At 30.4% G+C, this 20,902-nt stretch overlaps 1 protein-coding gene across 1 annotated transcript; it reads left to right on the top strand.

The window, feature by feature from the left end:
• The first annotated feature begins 4,204 nt into the window (after positions 1 to 4,204).
• LOC101497063 (histone-lysine N-methyltransferase, H3 lysine-9 specific SUVH6-like) lies at positions 4,205 to 6,261 on the top strand. The gene has a single exon (XM_027331104.2). It carries the CDS (start codon positions 4,372 to 4,374, stop codon positions 6,259 to 6,261), a length of 1,890 nt encoding a protein of 629 aa, XP_027186905.1. The 5' UTR covers positions 4,205 to 4,371.
• The last annotated feature ends 14,641 nt before the right edge of the window (positions 6,262 to 20,902 follow it).

Here is a 20,902-nt window from a genome sequence, read left to right as displayed (position 1 = left end):
TAAATGTGAGTAAAAGAAAACATAAAGACATATATATAATAATATATACAAACATTACGTTATGTGGCGTTCACCATGTGGACTGGTGAGACAAAAAAACATACATTAAACAAACAACAAAACCAAACATGACATGACATGACAGCCAATGACCAAAAAGACGGACTCGATACTGGCCAAATTCGTCAAATCGCCACTTCAACCTCCATCTAGAACAAGCCCCTAGGGATTAGCAACATGATAAGATAAAATCCCAAAATCTACATATTGGGCCTACTGCCCCATGTGTACTTGTCTTCTCCCATGACCACGTCCTCTTCCCTAATAAACTTGACCAAACAAATTATAGTAAGTGTGCTTCTCCTACATGCCTTATGCGGTGAAATAGCAACTCTTGTATGACTTAAACATGGCCTTCAAAAATAACATATGTTCGCCCAAGACTCTAGTACACATAGGTCACTTGTCTTGTGAAGAAAATTGTGCCCTCATCCGCTTCAAAATCCCAATGTTTGTATCAACGTCATTATAGTATAGTATCTACAAATCACTTCGCACGTCTTATCCAAGTATCATTAGATAAAGAGGTGGAAGATATCCTTCCAAATGCAATACAAAAGAAACATACCACACAAGAAAATAGGGGTTAATATATGTGTACAAGTATAAAAGTGGAGATGAGGAGTAAACTAGGTACATATATACGTCACAAATAGCACGTTCTAACAATTAATGCAAACAGTACACAAATAGGTATACAATGTATTTTCCAATATACCAATCTAAGATAAACGGCATAAGACTGCCATAACTTTTAATGACCTTTATGAAAAGGATTTGAAAAGAAATAAGGGTATACCTCTGACATCCTAATAACCTTTAGAAATTAAAATGGGCATTACCTTTGTAGCATTTCGTTAAAAACCTAAATGCCTTTGAAAAATCAAACATAACCTCGACACACTGAAAACTCACTCGAAGTTGAACCATAATGTTGGAACCTACTTGAAACTCACAACCTTAGAGAGAGAGAGAGATTCTGGAAAACAAGCTTTTCGAGAAAGAAATTATTGAGAAAAATGAATAAGGATCAAGGGTTACAGATTCTCTATTTGTAGGAAAATTTGCCTCGAATTTGCTTAACGAATATGTTGTTTCTTTAACTCCCTCGCTTTTTGTCTAGTTCAATTAGAGAGCACCATGTATCTCAAGCCAACTTGTGCATGACACATGGTGCTTGTAGCCCAAGTCTGTTGACACGAGTGCAACTACAAAATTAGGTCAACACTAAATTCACTAAGAGTATGGTGTCGGCCAAGACACATCTTGGTGACTAATTGACCAAGTTAATTTACTTAATCACGAAGAAATCCATCCAATTTAAACACTTACTGATCAATTCTAAACGCGATTCGACTTATATTAATGAAAATTGGGTTGTTATAACTCTACCTCCTTAAGGAAAGTTTTTTCTTGAAATTTAACATAATCTAAAAGAGAAAAGGATATTGTTGTCTAATATTATTTTTGCCCCACACAATCCATAGTCATGGTCTATGTTTCATGTGAAGTTCCTTTACCCAAAATTCCATTATCTTGACAAGTAAAGCTTCATACTCCAAGTTATCTTGAAGCTCAAATGTTTCGGGTTCGATGACGAACGAAGAGTCTGGGTGGTAACTTCTTAGCTAAGAAACGTGTAATGCATCATGAAGATTCAATAAATGCAATGGTAATGCGGCATGGTAAACTATCGGGCCAACACTTTGTATAACATGGAAAAGTCCTATAAATCATTGTGTTAACTTCCTAGTTTTGATTGTTCATCCAACTCCATACATAGAGGTTTCTATTAGGAACACATGGTCTCCAAGTTAAAATTCTAAAGGTTTTATCCGCTTATTATTGTATCTCTTTTGTAAATCTTGCGTAAACTTCATTTTATCTCTAATTGGTTTAACTCGTTTCATGGTCTACAACACAATTTGATCTAAGGATCATATTCACCCTAGTTTGTACCAATAAAGAGGTGTACGTCATTTTTTTACCATTTACAACATCTTTTATAGAGCCATGTCAATAATTGAGTGAAAACTATTGTTATACGTGAATTGTATCAAAGGAAATAATTCATCTCAACTCCCTCTATGTTCTAGCATGCAAGCTCTCATCCGAACATCCAGTTACTAAATCATTCTTTCAAATTGGTTAGTGTTTTGGGATGATAAGTTGAGCTCATTATTAGCTTCATTCTAAGTTCTTGATTCAGTTGTTGCCAAAACTTCAATGTAAATTTGGGTCTCTATCTCTAATTATACTCTCAAGAATCGCATGTAGTTTGGCAATCTGTTTGACAAGCACCGATGTAAATTTCTTTGAAGTGTAAGTTTGACTGATGGAAATGAAATGTGCACTTTTCACCAGCCTATCGTTGATAACCTTTATAGCGTCAAACTTCTTCTAAGTCTTGAGTAATGATATCACAAAATCCATAGTTATTCAATCCCATTTCTATTTTGGGATATCTATAGGTTGCAATGATCCAATTGTTTTTGGAGTTCAATTTTCTCTTTTTGAAACAAAAAACCACACATTTAGTCCATCAAAATACATTTTTTTTAAGTCCTAGTACATTTTAGTCCATCATTTTAGTCCATCAAAATACATTTTTAGTCTATCAAAATACATTAATGTCTCTTCATTTTAGTCCATCAAAAAACATATATTTTTAAGTCCTAGTACATTTTTTGTGGCTCTTAGGTGCACCAAACATTAATATTCCATCATTTCCTTGATGAAACGCTCAACCTTAACCATCTTCTTCTATTTCTTTTATCTTCATCAAATGTTCATTCATAAGTTGCTCCTCCTTAATCCACTTCAAGAATTCACTAGACATCGTTGCAGTGCCTAAGAACATTCTATATTGAGAAAATTGAGTATACAAGTTTAAATCTATAGATTTCTCAATCGACTCTTGTTCTTTTAACATCATTGTGGAAACATGACGTGTCTTTCTACTGAAATCGTAACCTTTCAGAAATACCATCCAATGTCTCTACCTAATGTTTAACTCCTTTTGATCAAATAGATATTTTAGAATCTTGTGAACACTCAAAATTGTGAATCTTGATTTGTACTAGTAATGTCTCCATATCTTCAAGGCAAACCCAATATATATAAACATGATGTTATTTGGAGTCTACCACATGGACTTATGAGATAGAAAAAAATACATCAAACAAACAGCAAATCAAAAAATGACACAACGACCAACAACCAATAAAAAAGACTAGATATTGGCCAAAACATTATACACATAACCTTGATCATCGAGTCTCATTCCCCTGGCACCTATCATTTACCAAGACCATGTCCCCGTCCCCGATTGACCTAACCAAATAGCTGGTGATAAGTGGTACCATTCTCAAAAATATCATTTGCCCATTTTGGACTTGGGTACACCTAGGTTCCTCATCTGGTGTAGACGACCATGCTCCCCTCTACTTCAAAATCTCAATGTTTGTCGTCAATGTTGTTGTGGTATAGTATCTCTAAATCACTCCACAGTGCTTGTCCCAGTGCTCTAAGAAAGTGAGGTGGAAGATATCCTACCATCTGCAGTAAATGAGAAACATACCACACACAAAAAAATAGGAGTTAAGATTTATGTAAAAGTATAAAAGTTGGGATAAGATGCAAAACAAAAATATATGTCACACAAAAATATTCATAAAGAAGATGCCATCATTTAGTATATATCTCAAATTGTGTATTAACTATTCTAATGCAATTATGAGTCACATGTTGACTCATGCCACTAAATGATATTGACAATGATATCTCATATATACTGGCGAGACACTACCTGACCACATGCCACCAACATCTCCAATATATCGGTCAGATGCCACTTGAGTTATCCTAGGTTCTATGTGTTATAAGTCAATTGCCTCTCAGAAATCAACCATAATACTAATATTAAAGTAGCTTGAATTTTCCATCTTAAACCATGAGACAATTCTTAAAATACATTTGAACACAAGTGAGATTTTTAACAAATCAAAGATTAACAGATAATAATAGAGGCAATTCTAATTCTAAAAATAAGTAATTGTGATGATCAATTAGCTAGAGTCATATTTTTTAGTGGATAAAGTTTTCCTTTACTTACTAGTCTTATTATATTGTGTTAGCCAGGTGATATTAGGTGCAGTTGATTGAGACAGTATTTAAAACACTTCATACTCCAGTAATTTGGTCCTCCTCTTCTCAAACCTTCCTCAAGTGAATCATTTAGAGTTCAGTTAATTTTACATTATTATCTACCCAAATTTGTTCGAAGACAGGGACCCACACCAACCAATTCCTATGGCTCCATCCTCTTCAAGAAGGGGCCCAAAGCCAAAACCCAATGCTGCAGAACCATCTCATCAGGAATCAACCAAAAGGGTACTTTCGTCCAAAAATGTCACCACCAAGAAAATAGCAAGAACTCCACTTCCATTATCAAGAACAACCGAGCGCGAGAAGACTAAACAGCCCCTGAAAAATTTTAAAAACAGTCACAACGAATCCAATAAGAAGAAAACACATATCCCTCCAATTTCTGAATACGAGGAGAAAAGAACCAAACAACGTCGTTTTGACTACAATGCAACACCTTCTTCAAGCAACAGAAACGACGAACGCAAGAAAAAGAATGAAATCACTACCGTCTACGAAAACGCGGCGTCGTTTCCTTCCAATGACGTGGCACGAGAGAAAGTAAGAAAACTACTGAAGCTCTTCCATGGCATGCGTAGACTCTTCTCCATATTATCTCCTTTCGAAACGGCAAAGACTCTTAAAGATCGAGGCAAATTCCTAAACGACAGAAAAGTGTTTATAGGAAAAGTCCCCGGAGTTGAAGTTGGCGACGTTTTTCAATATTGGAATGAACTAAACATCATTGGCCTCCACCGTGAAATGAAATATGAAAAGTACATCGATCACGTGATCAGGGACCGAAAAAGGATTGCTACTAGCGTCGTTTACGACGGTTTAGATGATGACGGATTGGAACATAATGAAGTTTATATTTCTACTGAGTTAAGAGAAAATGCTGAATTATTAGTTAATAGCTTTAATGTTAAAAATGACATTAGAGTTATAATTAAGTGTTTTTTGAAGAATAGTGGTCGCTGCGGCATGGATGTTTATTGTTATTATGGTCTTTATAAGGTTAAACGATGTGGAAGAGAAAGGATGGTTTATACATTTTGTTTGGTTCGAAACTCTGGTCAGGAAGAGGTTGCATGGAATGTATTGATGAAATATGGAATTGATGGAATTAGAAAAGGTTTAATTGTTGAAGATATTTCTCGTCAGAGAGAGGCTGTTCCTATATGTGTGATTAATACTGTGGATAAAGAGAGGCTTACAGTTGAATCTTTTGTTTACAAGACTAAAATGATTTATCCTAATTGGTGTAAACCTATTCCAGTTCCTCATCTAGGGTGTGATTGTGAAGGTAAATGTGGAGATTCTGCGAAGTGTTTATGTGCTGTGAGGAATGGTGGGAAAATTCCATATAATAAGAATAATGTTATTGTGGCATCAGGGGGTGTGATTCATGAGTGTGGTCCTTATTGTAAGTGTAGTGCAGATTGTCCTAATAGAGTGAGTCAAAAAGGGATTAAATTTAATCTTGAGATATTCAGGACTGAAAGAAAAGGGTGGGGTGTGAGGTCACGTGACACAATTCCAGCTGGTAGTTTTATTTGTGAGTATATAGGTGAGGTTATTGAAGATGATGAAGTTGACAAAAGGGTTGATAATGATGAGTATTTGTTTAGTATTGGTGATTATCATATGGATGATAGTGTGTTGAAAGAGGCTTCAAATATGATTAATGATGATGAGGATGAGGATGAGGATGAGGATGAGGATGAGGATGGTGGTGATGAAGAGGTTCTTGTGGATGAGAGTGGTAATGAAAACAATGGTGGGTTTACTATTGACGCTGCTTATTACGGTAATGTAGCGAGATTTATTAACCATAGCTGTTCTCCTAATTTGTTTGGTCAGAATGTTCTTTATGATCACGATGATGGAAGGATTCCACACATCATGTTATTTTCAGCTGAGACCATTCCGAAAATGACGGAGTTGACTTACCATTATCATTACAAGATAGGTCTTGTGCTGGATGGCAATGGGAATGTTAAGACGAAGAACTGCTATTGTGGTGCCTTTGAGTGCGGTGGCAGGTTGTATTAATCACTGCTAGAAAAGGTTAGTGATTCTCATTCTTTTTTGTTCATAATATGTTGCGATGAAAATTGTAGAATTGTATTAATATAGTTTTTCATATTATTAATATTTTAAAATGATTTCTAAAATTGCACATGTTAATCAAATAATTTGTCCCTCTGTTTGAATTATATTTTATAATTTCAAAGATTATATTAAAATATTGATAATGTAAGAGACTACACTAATAACAGTGCTGCAAAATTTGTTTTCTTCTCTGCTTGATTGAATGCTATAAATGACTCTTGATGTTGTTTCCTTATAATTCTAGCAGGGGATTAATTATGTCGGTTATTGAATATTCGAGATGCTGCAGTGGAGTTGCAAATGATATTTAAGCCTTGGTGTTTTTTGCTTTCAGTTAACAGACAAGTATTATACTTTTAAATTTTAGTTTCCTTGCAATGTGCAGCAACATTGGATATATTCAGGAGTTTAATTATTTGTGTTTTACATTTTCCTTGATGATTGAACATGTCTGGTTTACATTGGTACTGTTATAAGATTTTCAGTTTATATTGGTATTGATGAAGTTCTATATTTCTCACTGGTTAAATGTTTCATGTTCTTAAAATAGTGTTAGTTGTGTTTCCTTCTATAAACCATTGAGTATTGTTTGATTACAACCCTTTAGAATGAAGACTTTTAGAACAGATGGAAATGTGAATGTTTAGAAAACATATAAGTGACGATAAGGGATATTGGTTTTGAATCCACGAGCACGCTTGGGATATTGGTTTTGTTGTGTTAAATGAATTGGTTATATAGTAGAATAATTAGTTGGATGTTTGTGCTTGTCAACAGATTGTGCACTTAAATGGTATTTTATCAGGCTTTGTGTGGTGGTAGTAGAATCATTTAGATACAGGTTGTTGCTGCTTGCTTCTATTTATGCAGAATTTGTGTTGCTTTGACAATAATGGCGATCATTGTATTATATGACATTTTATATTTTAAGACTTAAAATCATTTATATATTAATTATTTCTATTTTGTTATTTAACTTATAAAAATAATAATTTTAAAAGTTGAAATTGAAGTTTTAAAAGTTTTTTTTTTTCTTTTCAATTTCATAGATATTAAGACCAATTTTATGAATTGAAATGTCCATTATTACTTTTTAGTTAAAAAAATATGTGAAATTACAAAAGGGTTGAATTTTAATATAGAAGAATCAATTTTACAAATTTAAATATTTTTCACTCTTTGATTTTTTCAGGATCTTCGATACTTCTGTCTTCCACATCAATACTGGATGAATCTTGTCAAAAATAAAAATTATAATTTACATATCCTCCCTTTCTCAACACTTTCTTGTGACAATTTGAATGCTTTGTGTCATCAAAACTTGGATTTGCCACAGGTCTATACTCTAGATGCAACCCCTTTGTCTTGTATCTCAACCCACATGCATTGCATAAAATATTTCTCCCTAATGGACCCATCCTCCATTGAGTACTGGTTTTGGTCGCACAGTGACTGACACTTCTCTCTACAATTTTCTGAGTTTTACGCCTCTTAATAGAACGTAAATCTTCTTCAACTCTTTGATGCTTTTTTATTTTTCCTTTACCAAATTGCTCTACTTTGATATTCTCAAGCCCATTTGTAGCTAATTTTTTGATATTTTGGAGTTTTGTTGAATACTTGAAATCCTGAAACCCTAAAACAAAATAAATTTAAATTTAATTATAAATTAAAAATAATTAAATATAAAATAAAAACATTACGACAGATTTATTCAGGGATAAATCACTAAAGTTAAAATGTTAGGAAAACTAATCATATACTTATCGGATTGAAATAATCAAATCAATTAAATAATAATACATATAACTATTTACCTAGTGCATACTACGATAGTCTTTTTCACGAATAAATCATGAAGATTAAAAATTAAAAATTAAAGTTAATAAAACTAATCATATAATATGAATTGAAATAGTCGAATCAAATCAATAAAAAAAATAATACATGATTTCTTCCTTTTTGTTATGGTTTTTCGGCGTAATATTTAATATTTTTTCAAAAAATATACATTAAATATTTGAATGATCATGGATCCATCTAACTACTTGTGTGTTCACTTTGGATCTGAATATTTGACAAATCGAGAAAAGGATTCTTCCTTTGAATGTTCCCTTCACTTCATTGCTCCAAATTGATAACATCTTCCTTATTCCTAAGCAAACTTGTATCAATTCTCTCTTGATTTATTTGAACATTTGACACATCGAAATACGAATTCTTTTGTGATTTTCTTTCACATAATTCGTGGAATTTGACTTTTTGTTTCTCACAAACCAACAAATTCAAATCTTTTGGTAATCCTTTATCCATGTTGGCCCAAAAATTATCGAGTTGAACTGGTTCTTCCTTTACGCCGGTGTTCCTCATTATTAACAAGAAAGTGCAGTAAAATGAAAGAAAGTGATTGCAAGAGGGAGAAAATTATGTTGGAGATTTTATATAACTCAAAGTGAAATAGGTTGAAAGTGTTGAATGAGTGAAAAATACAGTATTTAAAGAAGAATTTATTTAATTAAAAATGATAATTAATTAGCCTAACTTTACTAACACATAACAGCTTGTAACTAACTCCAAATCAGTTATACTAATACAACGTATATCAAGTAATGACATTTAATTAGTGAAACCAGAATCTTAATTAACAAATAGTGTAAGTGTTAACAAATATGTTTGAAATTCAAATATAATAATTACTCCCTCTCCTATATTATAGTCATTCTAACAAACATCTCTCCTAAATTATAATTCTAACAAATATGTTTGTCTAAATTATAAGTCATTTCACAATATTAATAAATCATAAATACTGTTTTTATTTTATCTTTTATTATTTATTATTCTATCTTATCCCATTTATTTTAATTTATATTTTTCATAAAATTAGTGTAATATACTTTTGTAAAGTAATATATAATTACTTTTTTCATAAAATATTCATTATAAATTTTAATATGTGTGAAATTGTCAAAATAATTTACAATTTGAAACAGAAAGTAATATATTAATCTATATATGTAAATGCATATATAATCACTAAATTATAACATAAAACTCGAAATTTCCTCAAACAACAGCAATTCGAAGCGTAGGAACAATTTTAAAACTTTTTTTTTCTTACTAAATATTTTTTAAAAAAAATTAGTACACAAAATTTAAAATTTAACAGAAACAAAATTTGATTTTATGGGATTCCGTATCACAATAATATATTACAAATTGTATTGTGCCAATAACAGTAGGAGTAAGAATATATCTTACCAATCAACAACTGTCTACCGCCTAACTTATCTGAGACTTTGTCTCAAACTTTTCTTGTAAACTTAAAAAGATAAGGCTACATGACGCAAAATAAACTTGAGGCTTATTATGTTGACCTATTTAAATAAATATAAATAATAATTTTTTTATTATCAATATTATATTAAATTTTGATCTTTTTATTAGATAATCAACTTTTAATAATTTACGCATATTAATTTTCTTTAGTTTTTGAAATATTTAAATATTTTATTATAAAATAAAATTGAAATAGGATGTGTATAAAGTCATATTCTTTAAAATATCATATTAAATATTAAAATAGAACTTAATTTCATTGACATATTAATTCGTTAATCTATTTACAAATATGTTTGATTACTTATTCCAAAATTTTAAAATGAAATAGACCTTTAAATAGATTAACTATATCATAATTTTATTAAGATCAGACTCAAGTCGAAAAAGTAAATTTATGACAAACTACATATTAGACTTAAACATTGCAATTTTTCAACCTAACTAGACAAAACCTATTCTTATCCTTAGATAATGTATATCAAATTATATTTAAAAAATAATATTTACCAAAATAACCACCACTCTTTTTGTACAATAACCACCACTCTTATATTTAATTTTTCGTTTACATATTTACAACATAAAAATACAGAATAATATACTATATATACTATAACTTATGGAATAAACCTGCATTGGTTTTTAACTTCAATCATTTGGCGTCCTTGTAAAAGAGGAGCATTAAATCTATAATTTGTGGGTTCGAATGTTAGAACAATTGTAGCGAGATAAATAAAAAAAAAAATTTCTTTGTTTCTAAAAACCCAAGTGTTTTTTCCCTATCTTATCAATAATTTCCTTTAGTAATTTTCATTTATTTATTTTTAATAGTTACTAGTGTACTGTTTTGACCATTTTTATATTATTTTATTGATAAAATAATAAAAGTTACAAAGTTTTGTAAAATTTAAAAAAGAATAGTTATTTGATTAATAAAAAATGATAAAAATGAAAGAGAAAAGAAGGATAGAATTGGAAGAATAAAATTTACACTAAAACTTAATATCCTTTTTATATATATAAAATATATATATATATAATAAATTATTAAATAAATAAAATAAAATTATAAATAAAATAGTTTAAATGAAAAGTATAATTAAAAGAAGAAAAAACCACATAAAAACTTGGTAGTCCTTTTATATATAAAATAAAATATTACCTTATTAATATTATTATAAATCCAACCCGTTGTGGCCTTTAGCTAGGTAGATATGATATATCATATACTCTTTTTAAAACAAAATAAAAATAACAAGCTATGTGCATGTAGTTCAAATTTAGACTCATTACATTCTTTTTGAATTATTGTAAGTCTTACAGGGACTATCAATCTTATCACCCCATTATATTATGTTTATCTAGTTTAAATCTCAATTAATGTTATGAGCTAAGTTAGAACAAACAAGATAGAATGAAATTGTCTATATCATTTAACCTTGAAAATATAATCAAATATAAAAGATAACATTTTTTTTTTTTTGCTTATTTTTAAAATAATATAATTGCTCCTACAGTTTCTTAAATTAATTTTAGATAACACTTCAGTCTTTTATTTTTTTTCTTCTCAATTTGGTCATTTATTTAATTTTAAGTACAGAATTTTATCTTTTATGTTTTAAAATATTAACAATATTATCATTTTTTTTACAAAAATTCATCAAAATTTTCAAATAAAACTCATAAAATTAATTATCATCTTCAATAAATAATGCAAATTTCATTAAATCTATAACTCAAATCTTCAAATAAACTCATATTTTCATTATTTATATTTTTGAATTTTTGTAATAAAATTAAATAAATGACCAAATCGAGGGGAAAAAATGAAGCTAAACGATTAAAGTGTTATCTGAAATTAAGTTAAGGGACTACAGGAGCAATTGTGTCTCCTTAAAATTTAATTTCATATAACAATTCAATTTCTTATTTTTTTTCTCGATTTGTTCATTTATTTAATTTTAAATAACGATTTGATCATTTATGTCTTATAATGTCAACAATATTATCCTTTTTGTTAGAAACTTAAAAAAATCATTATCATCTTCAAACAAAGTCTAAAAAATTCATTATCAATTTCAAGAATATTCATATATTCATATATTCATCAAATTCATAACTCAAATTTTCAAATAAACTCATATTTTCAAATAAACCCATATTTTCATCTCCATCAACATCATTTCCATCAAATAATGAACTCACACTCTAAGATTTGATCCCCAAATCATCAAGACAATGTCTTCTTATTCTTTCTATCCTTCCTCAAAATCAAATCCCTAACCTAAATATTAAAATGCGAGTTCTTTATTTGATAAATATTTTTTGATTTGAAGATGATGATGAATTTTCTACATTTTTGTAAAAAAAAAAATGATAATATTATTGATCTTTCTACTATCAATTTAAGAAAACAAAATACTGCTAAAACTACATTTCTGACCTAGCTATTTTTATCATTGACTCATTAATTATGGAGACCAAAGTAATTATTATGTTTAACCGCTGAAAACTGCATTTATCTACTAACCATAACTATCTAATAACTTCCCTCTAAAGTGAAATTTTATATAACTGTATTATTCAAGAGAAAATTTTCCTCCAAAATTGTGAGTAAAATATTAGTCTAGACAAAAAAAAAAAAAGAATCATAAAAAATTCTTTTCATTTTCATTCAAGAATGAATAAGAATTGGTTATTTAATGTCACATTTATGTTTGTTGATTATATTTTGGGTTCATATTTCTCGATGTATAATTTTCACCCTTACATATTGTTATTGTATTGTATCAGTATTATTTACTATTACTAATAACAGTTATTTATTCAAGAAAAACCTGTTTCTACTATTATCTTTTAATGTGTTTACAATTATCATGAATTTTTATTAGTTATTGAGAGATATCCATCTAATGTTTGCTCCATTGTCATTGAATTTTCAAATAACACTTTAGTAAAAATGATATCATGAACAAAAAACATGATATATTACAGACTTTAGTTAAATTGATATATGTTGTATATTAGTGTTTATTTGCATAATCTGTCGTATAGTAGAAAAGATTGCATGAGAGTTTAAGTTATCAATTCAATTTCAATTATTACAAGTATGTATTAGGTTAGAAAGACAAAAGCTATTATGTTACAAAGAGTTTAAGTCATCAACTTCAATAAAAAAATGAAAGAATCAATTACTTTAGACATTTTTAATCCCACTTCAATCCACTTTCTTATATTTTCTTACATAGCCTTGCAAGGAACGGATGAAATGCTCCAGTTTTAAGGGTTTAATAGGGTTTCAATACTAATAAAAAAATATAGGAACGATTATTGAACACTAAATATAAATTTAGAGATAAATAAGTTAATTTAATATGTGGGATATATGTTCAATATTAAAAAACACGAGACAAATATAAAAAATATTAAAAAAAATGTAGGACAAATATCAAACTAAATTGTCAGTCATAAATATAAAAATATCACAAGACAAAAATTTATCATTGATAAATATTAAAAAAAACACAGGATAAGTATTTATAATTGATGCATGAAAATAATTCTAGACAAATATTTGTTAGTAATAAATAAATAAAAATCATATAAAAAACATGTGACAAGTATTTATCATTGATAAATATAATAAAATGCATAATAATATTTATAACTGATGCATATAAAAAAACGAAAGAAATATTTGCCATCAATAAGTATTAAAAAAACACTAGACAAAAGTTTGTCACTAACACATAAAAAAAATATAAAACAAATATTTGTCACAAATAAATATTCAAGATATATACAAAATATTAATTGCAATATTTAGTGTACTATTGATCAAATATATTTTCTTGAAAATGCAAAAAAGTAAAATACTATAACTCATTATTATTTTCAATTTTATTTGAACATTATTAATTCAAATAAGTTTAATCCTTTTACCTATAGCACAAAGAAGAGATTAATTTTTAATTAATTTTCTTTAATTATGACCTTAGAGAGAAATATAATAATAACGTAGTATCAATGCGAAAGCACATGTATTTTACTCGTTAACACATAAAATTTATTACTTAAAATTAAATAAAAAAATCAAATAAAAAAATGAATTATTATCTAAAATTAAATTAAGAGATCCCATGAATATTTTATAAATATAAAATTATTATAGTTAAAATAACAAAACTATCATCAATTATAAAAAAAAACCAATAACCCATATGTATATATCTACATTTTTTTGGGACTAATCCACATTTATATCTATAATATTAATTATTGGAGGAACTCATGAGCAATCTGTACAAGTTTTTTAATCATCTTAGTCACCGAATCATTAATAGTCAAGCAAAATGTATTGAACATCAACATAAAATTATTGAGTAGAAAAAAAATAAACATAAAATTATTGAAGAAGTTAAAGACAATATTTAGGAAGGAATGAAGGATATTTTTAGTTTTTGTTTTTATTTTAAAATTTTGTTAGTTTTGTTTTTCATTATTACCAAATAACAGGTATAAGTTCGAGTTCGATTAGGGCTGGACAAATGGTCGGGTTCGAACGGATTCGGGTCTAAATATCCAATCCAGCCCAAACCACGGTTGGCAGACTAAGGCCCATTTTCGACTGTTTTTATCTTGGGTTTGTTGATATGCAGGTCACGGGTTTAATCGATTTTGCGGGTCGGGTTTACATTTTATTTGTATGGACCATAAGATAATTTAACTTAAGCCCCATTTTTTAAAACAATAGTTTACATCAACTATCATTCAAAATAAAAATTGACTTATAAACATAAAGGATCAATAGAATAGATTAACAGGGCCATCAATTAAGAACATATTAGGACCTTCATCTTTGATAACAAACTTAAATAATATGGAAAACCTAAAAAGGGCCATGCTATTCAGGATTTCATCCAAATCAAAAGCTTGCCAACATCACCCAGAATGAGTCAAACTTTATAATTACAGTCATATGGAAAAGTAATTATATTTTACAGTCATCCAGAAGTATTTAAATAAATATATATTTCAATTCAAATCTATTAATAAACATAGTAAAGCAATATTTTGGAGTTTGATGACCAATTTGCATATGGCTGATGTTGCAGTAGTTGTACGTATAACAAAAATGAAATTAATTTCATAAGAATATCAAGAATATAACCTAATGTTAAATAAATTAGAATACATCAACATAAATATATAAAGTTTAAACTATAACCTTGAAATTCAATTCCCCTAATGTGAGATAACCACTTCGTATTTGAAAATGAACGGTTGAAAATGAACCACTGCCAATTCTCTTGCCACTAGCATGTTTGAAAAATAAAAGCTTGAGTACAACATATTCGTAGCCAATTAAGTTCTTCTTATATCAGTTTAAATACTAAATACAATCTAACTAGTTGATAACCAATTAAGTATCAATTTAAATACTAAATACAATCTAACTAGTTGATAACCAATTAAGTTCTCATTCTATCTTTAAATACAACATAACCACTTCATAACCAATTAAGTTCTTATTTTATAAATTTAAATACAACATAATCAGTTTATATTATAATCTAAACTACTAAGTAGGGCTGAACAATAATACTAATTACTAAGTTAACAATAATACAAATTTCAATAAGTTATAAATAATATCAAACTCAACTAAATTTTCAATTACAAACTCAATTAAAATTTAATGATACATACAAAAAAAAAAAAATCAAGGCAGTAACTTACTCTTTCACATGTGGAAACATGAGTAAATTTGTGTGGTTTCCAATAGTGATGTTCATTTAACAGCTGGTGACAATCAAACACAAAATTAGTACCCAATAATGCAGACATTTCAGTAAATATAATCAGTTCATAGCCAATTAAGTTCTCTTTATATCAGTTTAAATACTAAATACAACCTAGCAAATTGATAATCAATTAAATTATCATTTTATCTACCAATACAGCATAACCAGTTCATAACCAATTAAGCTCTCATTCTATCAATTTAAATACAACATAATCAGTTCACATTATAATCTACACTATTAAGTATGGCAGAACAATAATGCTAATTACTAAGTTAAAAAATATCAAGTCAGTAACTTACCCTTTCACGTGTGGAAACATGAGTAAATTTGTGTGGTTCCCAATAGTGAAGTTCATTTAAAAGTTGGTGACAATCAAACACAAAATTAGTACCAAATAATTCAGAAATTTCAGTAAATATAACTCATAAGTCCAATATATAGAAACCCACCAATTATCAAGCATGAACCACACATACATAAATTGCTGGCAACAAACAACCAACCCAACAAACGTCAGCAAATCATGTTCAAAACGATGTCACACAAGCGCGGTTTTCAGCCAAAACATCATCCTCAAAATACAGGCATGTGTTGTGCAAGTATAAGTCATATATGACTTCAAAAAACTCAAAAAATCTGAAATCTAAAACCTAGATGTAATTAAATAAAACTGAATTAGCATAACTATTAGGTTCATTATTAAAAATCACTTACATACTTTATAATTAAAACATAAGTATAATTTTTCTTACTTAAAAAACTTAAGCAGGCCTATGCCCAGGAGCAGCTGCTCCGTCAATAATAGACCTTTGCCTTCCATTACTAGTTATTGAGCCTTGTTGAAGTTCTACAGTGAATAAACAATTTAAATTAAAAGCTAATTTACAATAACAAGAAATAGTCTAATTAAAGAAGTACATATACATATTACACAACCTGTCACAACATTCTTTGATATCTCAAAATCTTCTGTCAAAATAAGGTCTTTAAAGTATGAAAAAGAGGGCTTCAACCAGTTCTGAGTACAGATCAAAGCTTTTGCTATTTTTGGGCTCAAAGAGCTCCTATAAGTGTCCAAAACCCTTCCACCTGTGTTGAATGCACTCTCATAAGCTACAGTTGACACTGGTGTGGCCAAAATTTCTCTTACCATTGCTGCCAAAATAAGGTAACGAGCAGTGTTTTGCTTCCACCAAATCAAAATGCCAAACTTATCACAATCTACTGAAAAGCGTCACTTAAGTACCTCTCAAGTTCGTTTTGTTTATCAATAGAATCCTTTTCTTTTAAGTGTTGTTTAAAGGCATCTACCCGTGCAAAAAATGATGGATTTTTAGGGGGTACATTGTTCAACAGATCGGACAACAACAGATACAACACTACGATCATGGGAAGATTTGTACCAAGTGTACAATTTCATTAAACTATCCTTAATATTTCCAGCCTTCACCTTACCAACGTCCTCACCATACATGTTATCAAAAGTCCACTCAATATACCTTAATTGATAACGAGGATCACATATCACTCCAAAATAAAGAAAACGATTGATTTTTTCAATGTCACCCCAATATTTATCATATTTTCCCTTCACATACGTACCCATTATAGCCACAATAGTATTCAGGTTCATTGATGTTTTGTCAAGCTCACATTGAATAGAAGTCAAGTTATGAAAAACTGTGTGCAGAGACACTTGTTGTGACGATGATAAAACCTTTGTTGCATCAAAGAAAATCTTTAAAAATCCAACAAATGCTCGAATTCTTTCCCAATCATCAGAAGTAGGAGGACCAACAACCCCAAACCAAGTCAAATACCCAGAATCATCACTCTCTAATTTATCAAAAGCTGCTTGATACTTTTCAGCAGCTTCCAACATCATGTATGTTGAATTCCACCTTGTGGAAACATCAAGACTAAGAAGTTTTTTACATGTTATATTACAAATATCAATGCATTCCTTAAACTTCAAAGCTCTTTGTGGAGAAGAACAGACAAACCTAACTGCATTTGGAATGCTACGAATAGATAAATCTTGTTCTGTTAAGCCATCTTGGACTACTAGGTTCAAGATATAGGCGCAACACCTCATATGAAAATAATCCCCTTCACCCATCAGTCCATTATTGTTCTTAAGTCTCTTGTTCAGATAAGATACAACCACATCGTTGGATTATGCATTGTCAACAGTAATTGTAGACACATTTCTTATACCCCATTCCATCAACACCTCTTCAATTTTCCTACCAATAGTGTCCCCTTTGTGATTTGGCACTAAACTAAAGCTTATAATGTGTTTCTGATAGTTCCATTCTTTATCAATGAAATGAGCGGTAAGGGTCATATAACCGAGATTTTGAACGGATGTTAAACAGTTTGTAGTAAGAGCTATTCTACTACAATCAGATTTGAACAATGCATTCAGCTTCAATTTTTCAGCAAGATATATAGTTGAAAACAATCCCTAGCAATAGTCCTCCTTGAAGGGATGGTCATTTGTAGTTGCAACTGTCTACATAATTGTTTAAAACCCTCACCTTCACCCACTCTAAACGAATTTCATCAAGAATAACAAAAAGGACAATGACATTCCTACATGCTTGGGCATTGAATCTTTGGCTTGATGGAACTAAACTACCACCATCACCAAAAGAAAGGTTTGTTTGAGTGGGGTCCTTAAGAATGTGGGCTGGATTACTTTTGCATTTCTTAGAGTGAGCTTTCAGGTTCGAGGTTCCATGTGTTTTATAATGGCAAAGGTATCTTTGGTGACAATGTATACAAGCAGCAGTAGGGATAGACTCATCGGGGTAGAATGTTAAAGTCCAGCCAAACCTTAGAGCTTCTCTTAGGACCATTAGCATTGGGTTTTCTTTTTTTACTACCAATAGGAAGAGGAGGAAGCCCATCTGCAACAATAGCTGCTTTTATTGTGTAACACCCCGATTTTCAAAGCGAATGTGTATTTTTTTTTAAAAGAGATTAAAATAAAACAGAGAAAAACAAATAAGGAAATACCTTTGGATAAATAATTGAGTCATTATAATTTACAAGCAGCAGAAAAGTTTCTCAAAATACGAATCCAAAGTATTTACACTTCAAAAGGTGGTACATAGACCCCATCATAAATAACATGTCAAACAGACAATATTAGTATAGGTACAATTTTTCGAATTAAAATAGTGCAACCCAAAAAGAAGGACGTCTAGTCTCTATACATCAACCTAATCTGATCATCCTACAAAAAACTATACACCCTGAGTGATCTCCATGCGCCCCGTGAGATCCTCCTACATAGCTCCAGTCAAGCATTCCCATCCGTAGGGTACGAACCGGCAGGATCATCCTGGCTCTCATCTGAGGGCAAAGCCTAGATTTCCACAATAGTTGTAAAGAGTCACCAACCGAAATTAACAGATAACACATAACATTTAAGTTTTAAATGCACAAAATAACCTTTCAACTAAGCATGCACCTTAAAAGGATTTCTCATATGCTAAAAGTTCATGTAATGCTTGCCAATTAAAAATGAAATCAAAATGAAGTTCTCAAACCATCAAGTAATACATAACTGACCAAAGCATTGATAAATCAATTGAGCAATCGATTATCTAACTCAAAATAAGGACTTTTGCTGAGCCAATCGATTGCCAAATCGATTTGGTCAGTTCTGCTGAGTTTCTGCATGACCAAATCGATTTCTAAGTCGATTTTGTCAGTTCTGATGAGTCCCTGGGTTGCCACACTCACACATAATTCCAAAACTTAACAATTAGAAATTCCCACACAATAACCACGACGAATTGATTTTCGAAATAGTTTTACAATCCATCGCATTCACACACGATAATCAATACATAACACTTAGTGATTCCAACAGAATTACCACGACAATTCCTATTCAAACCACTCAATCATAAACTTGATTCAAACACGACTCGTGTGCCAAGCACCCTAATGCAATGCGTATATGCCAAAATGCATGGACTCGGAATTCCAAACCAAAACCCTCCTCGAAGGGCCGTAAATCATAATTGTACCGTCTATCGCAGGCCAAAGTACCAATTTCCAAGGTGCCACCTATCACGGGTCTGCACGATTTACTAAAAAGCGTAAACCATAAACGTACTGCCTATCACGGGCTATCACGGGTCAGTACAGTTACCATGGTGTCACCTATCACGGGTCAACACGATTTACTAAAAGAAAAAGCGGGAATCGTAAATGTACCACCTATCACGGGTCAGTACAGTTACCATGGTGTCACCTATCACGGGTCAACACGATTTACTAAAAGAAAAAGCGTAAGTCGTAAACGTACCGCCTATCACAGGCCAAAGTACTGTTTACCGAGGTGCCACCTATCACGGGTCAGCACAACTTACCAAAACGTAAATCGTAAACGTACCACCTATCACGGGTCAGTACTGTTTACCGAGGTGCCACCTATCACGGGTCAGCACAATTTACTAAAAACGTAAATCGTAAACGTACCACCTATCACGGGTCAGTACTGTTTACCGAGGTGCCACCTATCACGGGTCAGCACGATTTACCAAAATGAAATGCATGAGCATACACTGACTCCATCCACAACAATCGCTAAGCAAATGCAGATATTAAAAGATACCCCATTTTTAATACTCATTTAACTTAAACGATTTTCACACAAACATTAAGCAAACAGAAATTTTAAGAGATTCCCCATTCTTAATACTCTTTTAACTTAAACGATTTTCGAAAACAACATTAAGTAAACCGAGATATTAAAAGATTCCCCATTTTTAATACTCGTTTAACTCTAATGATTTTCACGCCAACATTAAGTAAACGTAGACATTAAGAGATTCCCCATTCTTAATACTCGTTTAACTTAAACGATTTTCGAAAACAACATTAAGTAAACCGAGATATTAAAAGATTCCCCATTTTTAATACTCGTTTAACTCTAATGGTTTTCATGCCAACATTAAGTAAACGTAGACATTAAGAGATTCCCCATTCTTAATACTCATTTAACTTAATGATTTTCAAAACAAAACATTAAGTAACCGAGACATTAAGAGATTCCCCATTCTTAATACTCATTTAACTTAATGATTTTCAAAACAAAACATTAAGTAACCGAGACATTAAGAGATTCCCCATTCTTAATACTCATTTAACTTAATGATTTTCAAAACAAAACATTAAGTAACCGAGACATTAAGAGATTCCCCATTCTTAACGCCCAGTTAACTTAAACGATTTTCAAAACCAACATTAAGTAAACCAACATTAAGTCGTAAATCCACACAACCACAGATAAGTCCTTAAATGCAAACTAGAAATTTGGAAGGAGCTCTTACCTTAACGATAGCTTCAACGTGCGTTTCCGGTACCGCGAGTAATTCCGATAAAATCTCCGCTCGCGACGTTGCCTCCAAGTT

Source organism: Cicer arietinum, chromosome 3 (genome assembly GCF_000331145.2).
Source record: "Cicer arietinum cultivar CDC Frontier isolate Library 1 chromosome 3, Cicar.CDCFrontier_v2.0, whole genome shotgun sequence".
Classification (NCBI taxonomy): domain Eukaryota; kingdom Viridiplantae; phylum Streptophyta; class Magnoliopsida; order Fabales; family Fabaceae; genus Cicer; species Cicer arietinum.
The sequence above is the reverse complement of the archived record's forward strand: the minus strand, read 5'-3'. Positions and strand labels throughout refer to the sequence as shown.